This window comes from Numida meleagris, chromosome 6, assembly GCF_002078875.1.
Source record: "Numida meleagris isolate 19003 breed g44 Domestic line chromosome 6, NumMel1.0, whole genome shotgun sequence".
In the NCBI taxonomy this organism is placed as follows: Eukaryota; Metazoa; Chordata; class Aves; order Galliformes; family Numididae; genus Numida; species Numida meleagris.
In genome coordinates, this window is record NC_034414.1 from 29,101,857 (window position 1) to 29,119,934 (window position 18,078).

General features: G+C 40.4%; 1 protein-coding gene across 15 annotated transcripts in view; it reads right to left on the reverse strand.

The window, feature by feature from the left end:
• The window catches only part of RAD51B (RAD51 paralog B), a 350,163-nt gene that overhangs the window by 134,594 nt on the left and 197,491 nt on the right, over positions 1-18,078 (reverse strand). For 11 of the 15 annotated variants that reach the window (XR_002440879.1, XM_021403748.1, XM_021403745.1 and 8 more), the window contains 2 exons: positions 13,869-13,937; positions 10,133-10,257 (listed from right to left, as the gene is read on the reverse strand). Coding sequence is in view for 14 of the 15 variants with exons in the window: in XM_021403748.1 (XP_021259423.1) it covers positions 10,133-10,257; positions 13,869-13,937 (194 nt within the window). In the remaining variant the exon portion in view is untranslated. Of the gene's footprint in view, positions 1-3,855; positions 5,403-6,831; positions 7,020-9,856; positions 9,986-10,132; positions 10,258-13,868; positions 13,938-18,078 lie in introns of those variants that run through there. The other 4 variants (XM_021403750.1, XM_021403754.1, XM_021403753.1 and 1 more) reach the window with 4 other exon arrangements.

Here is an 18,078-nt window from a genome sequence, read left to right on the forward strand (position 1 = left end):
GCCCATAAGGTGGAAGCATTCACCAGATACCCCTGGTAGCAGATTAATTAACCACATTTTCTAGGTCCTGAATCTATCCTATCCATGTAGTTGCTAGCACATGATCAGTCCGGAAGTTGTTCCAGTCCTTGCAGTATGCAACTATGAGCCAAATACTGGATTTCAAGTGAAAGAGCTCAGCATATACTAAGTGCTGCCATTTGGAAACTGTTTTAGCTTCAGGCACTGTAGTGAGGAGCTCCGAATATCTCCGGAGCAAGTAAACAGAACTTCTATGGAAGGAAACCACCAAAACCTCAAATGAGTATCAAAGCAAATCACAGGCAAGAAAAACACAGCTTTCCAAGGTGAGCTGCTCCGCTGTGCTGCACAGTGAGGACTGTCCTGACTGCAATAGGCCAAATGAACAAAATGCTTCTTTGGCTTTTTGTCCTCCCCCAGACTGTGAACAAGGCCCTTTGCTCTTGCAGCCAGGCTGCCTTTTTCCTGCCTGAAATACTTAAGGATTCACAATAACTTCAGTGGCAGGGAACTGCACTGCCCAGGCAAACATCGGGCCATTGCAAGTTGTTACCGAAGGAGAAAATGCATTCCCAGATGTTTATCCGGACCGTGTCTGAACTGCAACAGGCTGGCCTGGGAACTGTACAAACCAGGCCGCCTCCAGTACGCTTCCACTTAAGCCAGAGACACTTCTGGCTTCTGGGACATCTGGTGCAAGCTCCCCAGTGTGAAATGTTTGGTATGCAGGGCCAGTCAGCCCCCTTCTGCTCATGTAACACCAGACCCAGTGAAATTCCTCTTCCCAGAATCACTTTCTGTCTCCCTGCCACGTGCCTTATTCCCCACTTCGTACACTAAAGTTTTGTTGTCTTTTCTGAGTCTCTGAATTTTCCCAGTGGAGAGTGCTCTAAAAGGTCAGGATACTTCACAAAAACTTGGCCCTGAAGACTTCCTATGCTATAAAACTGTTGAGGCCCAAAGTCCTGGTAATTGTCCAACGTGAAGGGTAATTCAGGAGAAGAAGCCTGCAGCTTTTACTCAGTGGGAAAGCAGCCAGGAAGCCAGCATGTCCAAGTTACCACAAAGAAACTGCACTAAGAAAAGGAACCTGGGGATGGTGCTGTGGAGGGATAAAGTATGTGGGTAGCATAAACACCACCTCCTCAAGGAATTCTCCTGTGTCACTCAGCCTGTGGTCACCCACTGGACTTATGGTACGCTCACTGGTGCTGACTAGAAACAGTTTATGTAGCTTTTCAGAGCCTTCCATGCTGTTCAGCTTGACTTTGGTTCTAAAAATAAGAGGAGGATTGAAAGATGTAATTGTTACTTATGACACATATTGGAATACTATCTTGTATCCTCTGGATCATACATCCAAAATCTGGAAGAACTCATAAGAGAGCAGCAGCATATTAGCACCAGAGAATATATGGCTGCTTTCACCATGCCTGCCAGACTTGCCTTGTAGAGAAGGGAGCAGCTGAGAGACAAGTATGGAAGCCCAGTAGCTGCACACTCTCTCCTCTGCAGAGCCACATTGGCTGGAAGAGACCTTCAAGCTCATCCAGTTCTAGCCCTCTGCCATGGGCAGGACTGTCCGCACCAGCTCAAGCTGCCCAGGGCCCATCCAACCCGGCTTTGAACTCCTCCATGGATGGGGCATCCACAGCTTCTCTGGGCAGCTGTGCCAGCACCTCACCATCCCATAACTAAAATACTTCCACCCAGCATTTAATCTACATCTCCCCTCTTCCAGTTTGAAACCTTTGCCCCTTGTCCTATAACTATTAGACCGCGGGAAAAGTCTGTCTCTATAGGGATCCAACCAGCATCCAGCCCCACACCATAACACAGAGCAGATCAACTTGACCACAACAGAAGGAACATACATTCTTAAATATGTAATTAGCATATGCATTGCCATAATGATTTACTGCTTTTATTATTCTTCAGATCTTTATGAAGCTTCTTTGATAGTTTTAACATAGTTCTTCTACAGATAAGAAATACCTGCAACAAATTCAACCCTTATCCCTATTTCTAATGCTTCTCAAATCTTTATTCAGTTAATACTCATTCATCCTTCCATTTTGTTTTAGCTTAATATATGATGAAAAAACTCAAGATTCTTGTTTACAAATTGAAAGCAAATTAATTTGTTGTAAAAGGGATGCTCACAAGCATGCTCTTCCCATCCTGTATTCATTGTCTTCAGACATCAGAAAAAACGCCCTTCATACTTCCTGGATGTAAAGGTGTAATCCTAAATTCCTAGTCACAGGCCAAAAAGAGATGGAATTCAACCAAGTCCAAGACTATATTTTTGACCCCCACTAGTGGCTGCAAAATGCTTTTAATATAAATCAAACAAAAACTGTTTCCAGCTTTTTTTTGGTGTGTGTTCACTTCATTCTGTTCCTAACAGCAAAGTCCTTGGGGAAAATCAAATACAACACCACTGCTAAATTCATGTGAGAGACAGTAGTATTATCTCATACAGAGCCTCAGCAGAACACATTTTAGATTTCAGTGAGCATCATGTAGTATTTTTTTCTTGTCCTTACTAACAGATATGTGAGCTAATAAATACAGAAGAAATGAGCATATGTTTGGAGTACTATCATACTGTATGGGTGTAGAGAAAAGGTGAAAGATTTAAATTTAATTTCTATCTTTCCACAAGACTCAGATTTCCGCTAGCAAGGACATCTTTGGGTGAGATAAGGAAGTGGAAAATTTCATTAAAAGAAAATTTTGAAGTGTAATATCCTCGACATACAAACTTCTTAGATGATTATCCTTTAATATAACTAGAGCATCATTAAAGTTGTACTGCCTTGGATCACAGGGATCATGTCTGATCCCTACCTTTTCACAAGGTACACAATGCACTTTGCCTACCAATGTTAGTACGTCAACATTTGTCTGTTTTTTAAACTTTATCTGAGATGTATTTTTACCAGTAACAACTCAAATTCGTTGCTTTTTCAAGAAATACATTGTCTTGCACAGTCCATACCTGGGAAGAAAGTAAGTGAAAAGAGAGAAGTATAATACACAAAAAGTCCTCAAAGCATAAATCCAAGGTGATTTTTCTAAACTAGCATATGTACATATAAAGAGAACAGACAAAATTTCCACTGAGACTTTTTTTTTATAGGACCATTATTCTGACAGGAATACTAAAGTAGGAGAGATTTCCTCTATTATAAAACCTAATTCTCTACTGCAGGCAAACACATTTCATCATACGCTATGCATCATGCATATCAACTCACACAGGTTCTCTCTCAGAGCAGAAACTCCATTCCCATTGTAATTCTACTATTCTGTCATAGCACTTGTTTTCAACACAGCTACTTGAACACAAATGTCAAAGCCAAACAGTACTCCAGAGATGTCTCTAGAGCTTTGGTACAATGGTACAAATACTTCCCCATTTCCTTTGCCTATGACATGGTTAACTTGTGACACTAGTGTAGGCTGGCAACAGCTAAAGAAGAGCTGAGCTGCCTCTCAGTCAAAAATAAAGGATCATGTGTACAGGTTCAGTCCCAGGTAGCAAGTGATCACCTGTACCACTAACCTCAGGAGGAAGACATGGTAGAACTTAGTGAGCTTGCCTTGCTACCTCAGAGATATTCCTGCTTCTTTGAGACGTAGATCTGCGTGTTTGAAGTTAACAGAGTCGCTGCTACATTTCTTCAATCTATTTTTCATTAATGAAAAATGCAAAGCTAATTAAAAAAGAACAGAGAAAAATAAGTTTTAAAACTGAAAAGAACAGAAGGAAACCTTATCTAAGGTCCTCTCAATTCTGTTCAGATTCTTAGATAACAAATTGAATAGTGTTATATAAGCACCTTAATAAACAAGCGATTATTCAAGACTGATGGAGAAGTTTTTCCTCTATAAGAGGGCGCTGTTAACAGGAGAGGGCCATAAATCCAGCCCTGGACAGGACTGCAGTGATGCTTGTATTTTATAACTATCTCCCACAAGTCCATTATGCAGGAAGCTTACTGAAAACAACAGCAACATGAACACACAAGTTGGGAAAACTATCTACTGAAGTTTGAGCTCGAGCTACTTGTTAATGAATCTTCCTTATTTTAATGGCATCTTTTCATTTAGTACTTTTGCTGGATTACATCACTATCATACTGTATCGATAATCACCTGTTTATGCTACAGTTGTGCACAGTGTCCAGTTTCATCCTGTTCACATTCCACTCAATGTGATATTGCTGCTTATGCTTGTATGACCCATGGATAAGCAAGATTTGTTGTGAGAGTTACCAGTCTAGACACATTATCATTTTCTGATGAAAATAAGCTACTTATATATCAATTTAAAGGATGTGGTTTGTATGCATGCATTGAAATTTGAGCCTATAAAAACATTCCATTGTGTCTTGATTCTAAAGAATCATAAGATGACAGGAGTGAGGCAGAAGTCTCTAAAGTAAACAGTCCTAGAAAAAAAACTGTTTAAAAAAAATGGAAGAGTTTGCAGAATTCAGATCAGTGTTCCTGGAGTCTTTCCACAGCTATTTCTTTAAAAGCAATGTTCTTGTTAATGTAGAACCACAAGAAATCTCACCTGAATAAAACTACTTTTCTGTAAAATTTCCTATCCTTTGCATGACTCCATGCCATCATTCTTCCTTGTCTTAAGTAGTCTGTGCTTTCACAGAGCTGATTTTCCATACGATAAGCATATTATATAACGAGATGGCTTAGAACAGATAAACACTTTATAACACTTTGATTTTGAAACAACCCAATAGCCACATCTCTTTCCTACCACTGCTTACTGAAGCTCATTATCCACTGACATCTGCGGATTTTTTCCACATCTAAACACTTGAAAAAAGAATTGCATTATGTACATAATGTACATTACTATACTACATACACGATTCATGTAGCATATACAGTCAGGTTTTCTCAATGCAGATTGAAGCTACTAAATGGCACTTCATTTGTTCAAGTACTTCTGCAAGAAATGTACATCCAGAGCTCTCTTCTGTTCTTGTTTAAAGGTACAGAAATTTCTTTTTCTGAGTCTCCCCAAATCCCAGCTCAGCAAGAGATTAAAGTAAAGAACCACATTTCTCATCTCACACACAAATACAGGCAACCTGTGCACATCCTCAGTCACTTTCTCTGGCAAAACACTGATTTCAACGCCCAATTCTCCACAGGATCTTTCTTGTTCCAACCATGTCAAAGACTGAATCAGTCCTGCTGAAGAAGGTGAAAAGTTTTCTGTCTTCATTTAACAGTAGTGATCACCTCCATCTTCCCCCATCTGACTTCAAAGGTACTTGAAGACTACTGGAAATGTTGTTTTTCATTGCTTCTTCTCCATCTTCATTTGGTTTAGTACACATCTATAGTTGTTACAAAGTTAACAGAAGAAAACACAGTAACACTATTTTATTTCCACTAGACCTTATTCCTTCCATCTTGCAGTGATTTCAGCACATTCCATCACATTACCTGTCATTGCTTCTTTCTTTCTTCCCAGTAAACATTACTATCTCAAAATAATTAGAAGTCTTCACAGTATGAGGCTGCAAACTTCCATTGAGCTTTGACATGCAAATATTTGATTCTGTCTTCCAGATTTCATAACTGTACTTGCTCTTGCCTAGATTAAGGTAAAAATTAGAAGGCCTTAAACCCAGACAGCAGTTCGCATACGTTTCTTCCTCAGCCTGCTTGTTTTGTTTGTAATTGCTTTGTCTTCTGTGGCTTATTTGCTTCCCCTTTTTATAGATAAAAACCTCAAGTGATGTTATCTTAACAACTGGACAACTATCCAACAGCTATAGAGCCTAACTACTACCATCAAGGCTTTACTGGGAGACAAATCTAGTTTTATTCTGAAGCCTTAGGTCTCATACACATAAAAGCTCATCTCCACTCCCCTTCTCACTCTCCCAGCCTTTCTCCATGCCAGCAAGTACCACAGTTACTTTGCCTTCACAATTTTGGAATGCTTATTCAGGGCTTATTCATATGATACTGAACAGACCAAGACAAAACAGCTGGTCTGTAACCTAGGACACAACAAAAGTTATGTCTGGCATTAGTCAGAATAAGAGATGGCTTTCTGCTTTGTTTTAAGACTGAGTCACCACATACTTACTCATTTGAAACACTTTACCTGAAGCAGGAAAACAGCTGTACAATTACCTTGCATAGCTTGAAAGCCATGGTCCCTATCTCATATCTCAATCCTAAGAGTTCTTTCTTTAAAATACCACGTTATAACAAATCAGTGTTATCAAATAACACCTTGTGCTTCCACAGTACTTTCCATCTGAGAATTTCAAAACACATAACCATTAATGTTACAATATGAGTCTCACAAATCCCTTGGAAACTGTAAAATAAACCAGGCCCATTTTAGTTGCCATACCAGATCTGGTCAGTGTTGCACTTAATCCAGCATCCTGCCTCCAATAGACAAGAATAAAACGTTAAATATAGCACATCAACTTATTAAACCCTACCATGCTGTCCCCCAAAGACAGCTGAGCACACATGAAAACAGTAAGCTTGGAAGCCTGTTGACTCCAATTCAGGAAAGCAGGATCACTATAAGCATAGGGGTAACTGAGGAATCTCAGTTTCTAGCACAGCCCAGTTGGTTTTGGCCAAATCTCAAAGGCCCTGCATGTTTATGTATGGAATTCAGGAAAACACATGTCAAGGTTAATGGCTTACAAGACTCCTTAGGGAGAACCAAGTATCAGTACCCATATACCAGACAGATAAAAACAAATTCTCTTTGTGAACACATTCATGTGAAACAATCAACTTCTTCCACTTTCTCCCAAGCTCTTACAACTCCATGCTGCTCTATGCCTTACACAGCTTCAGCTCCACCTCAGTAGTCAGCAGACTGACTGCAGCCCATGCTTGTGGGTTCCAATGGCACAATTAATCCAAGAGAAGGCTGCAGACCTGTGCCTGTCCTCCCACCTGTGGCAATGCAGCATCTGTGCAGGAGGAAACCAAAACCAGAACACTAGCTTCAAGAAGAGGGCAAAAGAAGAAAGTTCACCTGTTCCTATCTAAACAGTAAAGCCAACTTAACTGATTTTAAGGCAGGCGAGGTGTTCCAGAAATTTCAATACTTTGCTGAATTGGCTGCTGTCTTACTGATGTTCAACAGACATGTGAAGAGTGGGGTGGAAAAAGGGAGACTTGGCTGAAAAAAGGATGCAAGACAAGCAAGATGAAGGAATCTTTTACTCAGCTTTAAAAAGCTCCTAAGAATTCTACACTTGATTTCCCCAGATTTGTTGCGTAGTCTTTAAGCCACCTGCTGCACCGGCATTCTATGAAGTTTCAGGTCTGCAGACCACTGCACCGTCCCCGAGCTTTCCCAGAACTCAATACTGCATGACTGAGAACAAGTATCTAGCAATTCAGTAGGCTGTGCTTTCCATGTTTCTTGCGAACTGCTTGCTTGAATCCTCCTAAATGATTATATCTTCACGTTTTGAAGAATACTACCCTTGGGACTCGTGGCCCAGCACACTCAAGTGCTGATTTTACTCTTGAGGGGCAGGATTTCCCAGCAAGGATGAACACCCTAGCTCTACTACCATGCAAGTCAGACACAAGGGAAGATCTCCCAGACTGTCACTATGGCCTCACCTCCTCCAGAGAAAAAAAGAAAGTAGAGCCAGGAAGACCTTCCTCAGGCAGTAAAGCAACCAAAGAAAAGGAACTCCTGCATTTCAAAGAAAAAAAAAATAGCGCCCAGTATGGAAGTCAAAACAAAACACAGGCTTTGCCCTGAACAGTGCTGCTGATTCTGCAGGGTTACAAAAGGTATGAAGAGTGTTTCTGCACCAGTTTTCACCCAGATCTCCTGAACAACTGTGTGCTTTCAGTAACTTCATAGGTGTGAAATTTCAGTTTAAAACTAAGAAAGGATAATTTCAATTACACAGAGATTATCATAGGCTCTTCTGACTTGGGAAATTTTGGATCTCCAAGTTAAGCTTCTTTAAAAAGTGCTGACTTTCAAAGCACTGATATCCAGTACCTCACTACAGAACCACCTTACAATGAGTGAAACAGCATCTCAAGAACTGAGGTACCTTTATTCACAATTTATTTCTGAAAGTGGGTATAAAACAGTTATAAAAGAACATGTGTTTAAAATTTTAATAATTTTAATCAATATAGTCCTGCTGCAGTGGAATAATTCTAGATGCCTTCCCCTACTGTAAGCTGCACGTCTTGATGAAAAATTTGTGTAACTTTAAGGAAATTTATCTAAAAAAAGGGGACAGACAGCAGCAAGAAAATACGTACCGGATGTAATTCACATATCCTATTTCATTCATAGAACTCACAGATAAATAACTATTTACATCACACAACTGTTTCAAATTACTTCGCCTTTAAAAATTTATACTGAATTTACTTTAGAGCTGTTTTTTCTTACTGTAGATGTGGTTCTACTTAACTGAAATAGAATTAGTCTACAGCATTACCTGCAAGGGGATATACTTTACAAGCTGGGTTAGGAACAGGGACTTAAACTGGACTTATTGTTAAGCATTTCATAATATTTTTAGTAATTGAATTTTAAAGGCTTTAAAACAACACCTACTTGTGATCTATTACTTCAAGTAGAATCAAATAAAAACTACACTTAATATTTGAATGTTCTTTAGGGAAACTGCTCCCTCTTTCCATCAGAGGAAAGTTCTTAAACCTTTTTAGCCAACTCTGTATATCATGAAGTAGCACCTAGCCCAGCCTCTGCTCTTTTTTGCTTTTGCCAATTCTACCTCTCATGTACCTCCAAAACAATTCACAGAATTTGAGAACAGAATTGTATTTTGTGCCCCTACATAGTAAGGGAAAACTCATTACAGACCAGAATACGAAGCAAAACACAGAAAAATTATAAAAGCAGAGTACAAGCATGTTTCTGTTCAATTGCTGACAGTCTTTAGATGCAAATCCAGAACACTCCTTTTCTCACTGCACTTAACGTACATAACCTGTTACCTAAATCCATTTCTGCTTCAGCATACACCGCTCACAGGAACAGAAGTGCCATCATTATAATTTTAATCATAATGAGCAAAATAAACCAGAATGGCTTTTTCTCCCCTGGCTCTAAAGATTGTAAACTAGAAGTAAAGGTAAAGAAAGCTCATGTTGTAGCAGCAAAACCCTGGATCTCTAATTTGAACACACGTGGGTAGCAAAACTGTAGGAATAAGAAGGTACAAATTTCGCATAATACCTTTTCTGACAGCGCTCTTAATGGACAAAAGATCAATAACATTAAGACCAAGGGTCACAGCCTTTGAGAAGAGTTACACCAATGAAAAATAGAACAGATGAAGCCTAAAGAGATTAACCAGATATCCCAAGGGACAGATGAAATCATGTGTTATGATGTTTTAAAAAGAGTCATTCCCTCAATCAAACCCCATGTCTTGGCTCCTAGCTTCTCAATATATATATAAAGAGGTGAAGATGGCAGGCAAAAGAGCTACTTTATTTCATTCAAAAGCATGAAGTCTCTCAGTGAAAATGTCAGCCCTCTCCTTTTTGCAGCCATACTTCCAGAAAGTTGCTACCATACTTACCGCACAAAATAAGTTTGCTGGTACAGGCAGCAAGCCTCCACTTGCAAACAGTAGCTGCAGAAGATAGAGTACCCCCTATCCTGACAGTCACAGAAGAAATTTGGCACAGAAGAGTGGGAAAGATGTGACAGCAAAACAATCATGCTACCAAATGGACTAGCTTCCCACTTCTGTCCCAAATTCCCTGTTCAGAAAAGCCCTTTAAGGATTACCTTCATCTCCACAGTGGGCAATGCCCTAAAAACCTCAAGGAATTTGCATGCCTGTGCCAACACACCCCAGATCCCATGACTCAGATAGGTCCACCCTAAGACACGGAGGAACTGGACGACTGCCCATACCTGAAAAGCAAAAGGACAGTGACTGCCCTGCATCCCAGGTAAGCACTTGGCCTGTTCTCACTGCACAGTACTTAACCATGCTGGCTGAAGTACAGTTGCTGACCTGGTTGCCCACACTGCTTGTGTGATTTATATTTAAGCTCTCACCTGCCGTGTCAGCAAGTCATGATATTGCAGAATGAGCCTGGTGTTGACACTGTGACTCCATGTGTTGCCAAGGGCTGCTGTCACACAAGCAGATTCCCTCTTCCCGCTTCCAGAAGCTCCTGAAACTGATTACAAAAGAAACTGCATCAGGACTACACCACAGAAAAGAATTCAGCACGGAAACTCAAATCAGTATCTAACCTCAGGTCATTCCTTAAGATAGGCAGTCACAATCTTGTTTTTAAACAGATGACAGTATTGCACGAAACTCCTAAATATCTGGAGGTGCACTGGGGCACACCCGTCTTGTTCTTTTCAGACCCAGATCCCCCAGCAAACCAGCTTTATATGAAGCAAGCACGACAGTGCATAACTCAACAACAAAAAGCGAAGTTAAGGAACAGAATGTGGTCCCGCAATACTCTGATCTAAAAATTAAAATACTGTTTCACGCAAGCAGGCATCCCTCGTGTTTTCTAAAACTTGCAAAGAAGGGAACCTCTTAGCTGTAAATACCATTCTGATGTCTTGGAAATCATCTGAACTTTTAATAACCCTAAAGGAAAATGCAGTCTGCTGTAATCAGCAATGATAATGTAAAGTGCTTCCAATAATGTAGCATGACCCAGCTTGCTGAACTGCCGTTTCACCTGAGTTCCCTAGCACTGAAACCAGAGATCCCATTCACGCGTGCACATCCATACACAAGCAGGAAGGTGTCCAAGACCTTCATCTTTGCTTACCATGAGTTCTGGGTCAGATGAACAGATAGATGGTTGTGTTGCTTTTACTTCAAATGACCCTTTAAGAATACAGTGCAAAACAGGCAAATCAAAAAAATTTAGAAACAAAATCCAAGTTGTTTGGATTTACTGGCAGATATACAAGATGTATATACACATATCTGCAAGATGAAAACAGTTTGTGACAGCACATAAAGTTTAAAAGTGATGAGTGTTGACCCGAAGTTAAATGAGAGAAAGCTGGACTTAAAGTCAAGAAACTTCCTGTCACCTGCCACAAAATGAAGGCAACAAAAATTGCAATATCTATCAGGCAAAAACCAAAATTGCTTCCCCAGGAGAGTGATGAAATCCTTGTCAAGTGACTCAAACTTACATTAGACAAGACCCTGAGAAAAAAAATAGTGGAAGAAAACAGATTATAATAGGATCAGACTAACTTCCACACACTCATAGAGCCAGTCACAGGGCTAAAATAAGTTTTTCACCTTGCTTATAAAAGTAGCTGATGTTTCAAACAGCAAAAATAGACTATGGAAGGGGTATTGCAATGACTGCATAACGAATTCCAGAAAAGCCTTATGTTTCAGTCAAAGCTATCAGTAGTGCAATAGTGCTTTTATTTTGGAAAAATATCTAGAAAAGACAAGACCAAAAAGTGCAAGCATGCAGTAAAAATTATTTGTATCACTACTAGTAGCTTGCAAATAATTACAAGAGAATGCATTAGGAAGGAGAGTAGCAGGCTGGAGAAAAGGCCTGGAATCACTGCAGAGCACTCAAGGACTCATCTGCAGACCTCAAATCTCCCCTCCGCCCTCTTCCTTGAGGGATTCAGGTTTGCAGTGACATCAGAATTTGTATTAGGTCTTTAAACATTCAGGGTGTACAAAAGAAAGCACTTGGTGAAGCACTTGCTTCCAGCCCATGGTTTGATAGGAGCCTGGACTCCATACTTAGGAGTTACTTCCCCCCTTGTGGTAACTCACAGCAGCATACACAAGAACCACTTCTCCTGAAGAAAACATATTCCAGTTTGAAAACAGTCTACAGTTCTGCCATCAAGGATGGATGCCTGCTTTCCTTTCCTCAGAACAAAAGTAACCCTATCTTGATAAGCATCAAACTTCTGCATGAATAACTCATGGCAGGAACACCTAACTGGAAGTTTCCATATCAAGAATGCTATTCTGTTAATTAGCCTAACCAGTCTGTATTGGAAAGGTGGATGTACTGACAAGAATAATTTCTCTTCATTTACATTCCTAATTTGCCTGCTGGAGGAGAGAATAGATCCAAGTGTTAAAAGCAAGGTGTTGGGAGGTCTGTATTCCATTCCCTTAAAATTATTTAAACCAAGTTACTTAATCAAGTTCATTAAGTTCTGCGAAATGCTTGCAACTCAAAAGTAAAATATCATTACTGTATAAACATTACTATATAAACAGGTTAAGAGAGAATAAAAGAAAGAGAAGCAGCTTTAAGGCTTTGCAATCCTCTTCTTGTCATGTGGAATAATATTTGAGTTTCTCCTGTAGTTAATGCTGTCCTTTCCCACCAGCTAGCAATAGGTAGGAATCACAAAATTCAGCTGAGGCAGCTCAGCTGGCTTGCTGGCTTTAAACCACTGCAAAATACTGTCTCTCTACTAATAAAGAGCAATATCTTTAACTGCTTAACTTAAGCAGTTATAGTCATACACAGGAGGTATCACTCCATAATAATTCCTAATTACGCATTCCTTGCAGGCCTAAAACCTGTACTAAAGTGAAGTGCTAGAAGTATAAGGCTTGTGGCAGAACAAGCAAGCTAATTGCTGTATTTATTTTATTATACAGGAGAAAGCCTACTGTACCACAGCTGACACTATCAGCCGTGCAAAGAGGACTGTTTCTGTGACCCATTTTCAGGCACATCCTCTCCTATGAAGTTATTCAAATTTATGACTGGTGCAAAGTGGTTAGTAAGTCTGGAGCAAATTTACTGTAAAGACTTTGTACAGGGTGGAAAGGAATGCCTCGCAGTAAAGATTTCCATTTTATAAAGGATGCTCCTTCAATCTGATGCATCAGACAGAAGGAGTAGCACACCAACAAGTGAGCTTAACAGAGGGGAAGCAGCACCAGCCGTGCAGAAATGTTCAAGGACAGTGACAGCATGCACTTCTTTCCTTCCCCTTGTTATCTTTCTGTGTTTAGAGCAAGCTTTTCAGAAGAAGGAAAGAGGATATCCTAAGAAAATATAAATATATTCAAGCATGGCCTTGAAGAAAATCCCAAGTTTATCTTTTCTGTTATTCAAACAATAGTCATCAATGTAAAGCACAAGGAAAATAGATAAATTAAACTGTTCAGAGAGTGATATTTTTCAGTGTGCATTGCCTTGATCTTCCAAATTCCAGTATTTTCATAGGTAGAGATGGGATAGACCAACCTTGGCCCAAGAATAATCTGGCTCCTAGAGACTCCCTAGCTCTAAAGGACTAAGTTCTCTGCTCAGAAGTCCTCACACAGTCCATCCTGAAGCACTTCAGGGTGGCACAGAATAGCAGGTCCCAGCTGACAGGAAGCACCTCCATCTTGCCAGCCTGGTCAGCGCACCGCTCATGCTCCAGACAGTCCTGGCACTACAGTTTCTGCTCAGGATATGGCAGATACAGGGAGCTCAGGGACAGAGAGAGGAAGAAAAGGAGGGGCTGACAATCTAATGAGAGGTGGCAGATCTCAGTTCATGGCTGGACAAAAGGAGGGCAGTAAATGTGGAAAGGGAGTGAGCGTGCAGAAGCACAGAGGTGAGATCCTAGGATAGGGAGATGCACAGTAGGAGGGTAGGAGAAGACCTTTAAACAAACCCTTCTGTGTATTCAGATCCAGCTCAAATGAAATGCAGTAGTGACTTCGATTCCAGTAAACACTCCTTTCTTCCCCATGCAAAAAGAAACTAACATTATAGGGGTCAAAGGGCACACTGGCAGGCAGGACTGCACTAGGTACCTGTTCTGCTGTCTCCTGTGAAATCGGGCTCTTCAGGGCACCACCAGTGACACTGGAAGAGACTCTGCTCTGGAAAGGACAAACAAGGCAAAAACCGTCTCCTTCACTCTCACTCAACAGCTGTCACAAGTGAAAATACAGCTTCTTGTGGTTTCAGTCTAATGCAAAGTGAATGACTCTGCACACCAGGAAGAAACAAACCAAAGGAGAATGGTGAGTCTTCAGCTGAGGCCTGCAATGCTACCTCCACACAGAGGTAGAGGAACACATCTTCTGGGCTCTGGTGCCCTGGCAGAAGCTGTCCATGGAACTGGCAACAACACTCAGTCCAATTATACACAAGGGTTAGATTGATTTTGTCCAATCCCCCCATCAGTGCAATTTAAATGACCTTCCTTATCACTGAGATTAATGCCACAGATAGGCTAAATGGGAATAGTAGGTTGCAATCTCTATCATTTCATAATTCAAAAATCTTTTTTCAATTAATGCAGAAAGGGACTGACATACATTATGACAGTGAAGTAACAAAACAGAGAAGCTATCAATCCTCATGTTTCAACATAAAATCATCTTGATGAAAGCCTGATTCAAGAAAAAGGAGGAAAAAACCCTCCAAAAGTACAGAGAAAATATTTATGAAGAATTAAACTGTTGAGTTTGACAAAAACGGCACATAACATAAGCAGCACATCTTGCAATAAGAATGAAAGTACTTTCCCTCTCACTCAGGCTGTATAGTTTTCCTGCATGGACGTTCTGGTTCACTGGTAGAGCTCATAAAGATCACTGCTTTTCACCTGCATTGCATTTAGTCCGCATTTTTGGTGTGGATCTCTAACAATGACACCAGAAGGGGAAAAAAGAATTAAAAAAACAAAAACAACCTCCTATCTACTTTTTCCATCTTTACCTCTTCAGAAAGTACAAGTATAAAAATACCCAATGGTGGAAAAACCCATCACATAGTAAAAATATAACCCACAGGACAAACTCATCTGTGAAGTAACTAACCACAACTCTCTTCAAACTCCCACTCACCGACTTCCGCCATTTGCAGCCCTTCTCTACAGTGTTCTGTTTAGCTAAAAAGTGATTCTGATTCTCTTACCGCACATTGGTGACCATCTCACCCTGTACTGGTCAGCCACAGTATGTCCCAAACCCTTCCTGGCATACGCTCTCAGCCCTCAGCGCACACTGAACTAAGAGGCAATGACTGAGGATGATAAAAATCCAGGTCCTTTAAAACAATAGTAGGCAGATATTTAGACTATCATTTACAATCACCCACTTGAGACAAAGCACATCTACACATACGTAGGTAATTGCCAAGCATGAGTTACTCATTTGTATGGACACTAAAGAAAACGTTGCATCTCTTTCAACTGTACAGTCCTGTTTCACTTAATGTATTATGCAGGCATTCCAACAGTTCATCTTAGGAGAAAAATCAAAACTTGCTTTCTGGAGTACAGCATCACCTTCATACAGTCTTATTACTTAGAACATATGGCAGGAAAACCAGTTGTTGCAGAAATCAAGCTTGGCCACAAAACTAGCCATGTGAAAATTCTCTCTGTCAAACTGCTTATTCTCCTTGTTTTATTAAGAGAGGTAATCTGGCAGTTTTACTCCCAAGCAACACTTAGTTCTATATCTGTAGAAAAAAATCCCAAAAGATTAATTAAAATTTCAAGTAATCAGGAAAAACTATGTAAAAATATTTTAGGTTGAAGCTGAAATTGTCAATGGTGGGTAATTCAGTTCTCCTGTTTTCGTATGGTATAGACAATAAAACATACTTAAAGCAATTAAATATAGCATCCTACTAACCGCAAAGTTAAAAAAAACACAAAGTTTCAATGGATTTTTTTTTTAAACCAGCTCCAGTACATAGCTATGTTACTCCTGCAGAAGTGAAGAGCCTAGTAGAGACTGTGCTGAAAAGGCTGTTCTGATTCTGTCACTGAGAGATAGAAAATTGCCACTCGTACCCCCCAGCTGCAAATGAGTGAGACAAAAAGAGAATGAACTCACTTCTAATTTTGGACAACGGTTTGTTTATATCCTGTATCTCAAGCAGGTGAATTTTCTGACTTTTTTGTTTACCACTGTATATTTGTGTGCCCATATATGCATTGTAGGTGATTTATATGATGTCAACCTGATGTCAAATGCAAAAATAAGGTCCTTTCTGCTGTCTTTTTTTACAGCTGTTTTATTGTCTCTGTTGTGACAGCTCCTAGAGCTCTCACCTGCAATAAGTATGCACAATAAGCAGGAAAAAAAAAGATAGCTACTGACCTAAAGATCTCCTTTTCATAAGAACTGCCATTTAAGAGACTGTTCGCTGCTGATGATTATTCCCCACTTACAAGCACTTACATCCTCCTCCCTGGAGGATGATGGAAAATAAACCAAAGTCTGTGACAATCCAGTAAATCGGGTCTTTCAGTATTCTCCATGAAACATTAGAAGCTTTTTCAAACAAGCAGTATTAATCATTACACTATCCTTAAAAATCAGCTGGGACCTCAATCCAGGCCAAAGATGTAGGAAGTGTCCTCCAGAGAATTGGCCAGATGCTGGCTTGTTTTTATCTCTCCCAGCTGCTGCTGACCAGTGTGCCCACTACGACCAGTGCGCGCTCCACTAGCAGGTCACCTTCCTGACCTCAGTGAGTTCATGTTAATTCTGTTTTGAGCTAAGACAGACAGAGAGGGAAACACACATGCTAGTACTTAGACTCCTGTCTACCTACCTAAAAAAGGAACTAACTTAAGAAATGAGAATATCCAGCTGGTCTTATTTTTTTTGCCAGACAATCTACCAGCCATGAAAAAAACGCACAGGTCTCAGGAGATCTGTGGAGGTGAGAAGGCAGCTGGTGGTTTACAGCACCTGAAACAGAACCCAAACCAGGGAGCCAGCATCCTTGGGAACAGATACTTTCCTTATAGCGGTGTACATTTTTTTTTTTCTTCTGTGGCCTGACAACGTACCACAGACTGATTGCTTTCTGGACTCCCCTGTTCCTGCACTTTGAGTGCAAGTGACTGAAATAAGTCATTTGGTAGGAGGGATGGTGAAGTAGAAGGCAGTGGTTTTAAGTTGATTTTTTTTCCTGTAACTAAGGATAAATACTTTATTCCTCAGCTCACCCTCCTTCCTAATGAGAAATCTGGAGAAACTTTAGAAAAACTAGAATCTAAAACTGTTTACACTCTTTTCAGTATCTGGAGTTCTTTCACACATTGCTCATCCCTAAAACTTGAAGGAGCTTCTTCCTTCCAACCTGTCCTCTGCAGTCACTTCTTCCTGCCTCTCAGACTAGAAAATAGAGTCCCAAGCCATTAACCTAAGAGGGGTGGAAAAAAGAGCTGGAATTTTGCCTGCCTGCACACATGAAGGACACATAGGTTGAAAAATAAAGCTTGCCCAGTCATGGCGTCTAGGGCCCTGTGAACTAAAAAACGCTTTTAATTATCACCTCACCAATCATGCTAGAAGTTATTGCTGTGTTTTTTTTGTTATTAAGTTCCCTCAGGGAATTAAACAGATCATGATAAAATCAGAAGGCATGTAGGAGGGAGGGGGCAGAACACTGGAGTTACACGTGTGTTGCTCCCTTAAGGCTTGAATAAAGAACGAAGATTTAAAATCACACTGTCAAAGCAACTGAAGCCTTGCATACTGCAAGCCTTGGCCCTCTGACCTACACAGTCGTGGCATTATCATATCTGATTTTCCCAGGATGGTTAATCTCAGCTGCTAAACTTCATCAGTCTCTGCTAGTGTTTACCCATCATCTGAATTTGCCACTTCTGAACTTTCCAGGCTAGAACCAAATGAGCCAGCTGCTACACTCCTCCCTGACAAGGACAAAAAACCCCCAACACAACAGTCTGAAGTCTGGAAGTCTAAAACAGCTAAGTCCCAGAAAAGCAGAACAAAAACTAATACAGCTGGGGGGAGGAGAGAGAGATGGAATTTTTAAGCATCAAGTTTCAAAATGCAGTGCACAGCATTATGGTCATGTTAGGATGCTGTGGTCTGAGACACAGACTGTATTCCCACAGTCTACATTTTTTTTTCCCCATAAAATATATTCTGGTAAATAAACAGTGTCTTGGCAGCATAGCTCTGGTACACACAAAACTGATACAGTGCAGACAAAAGCAGCAGATTTCAGGCAAGGTAGGAGCCA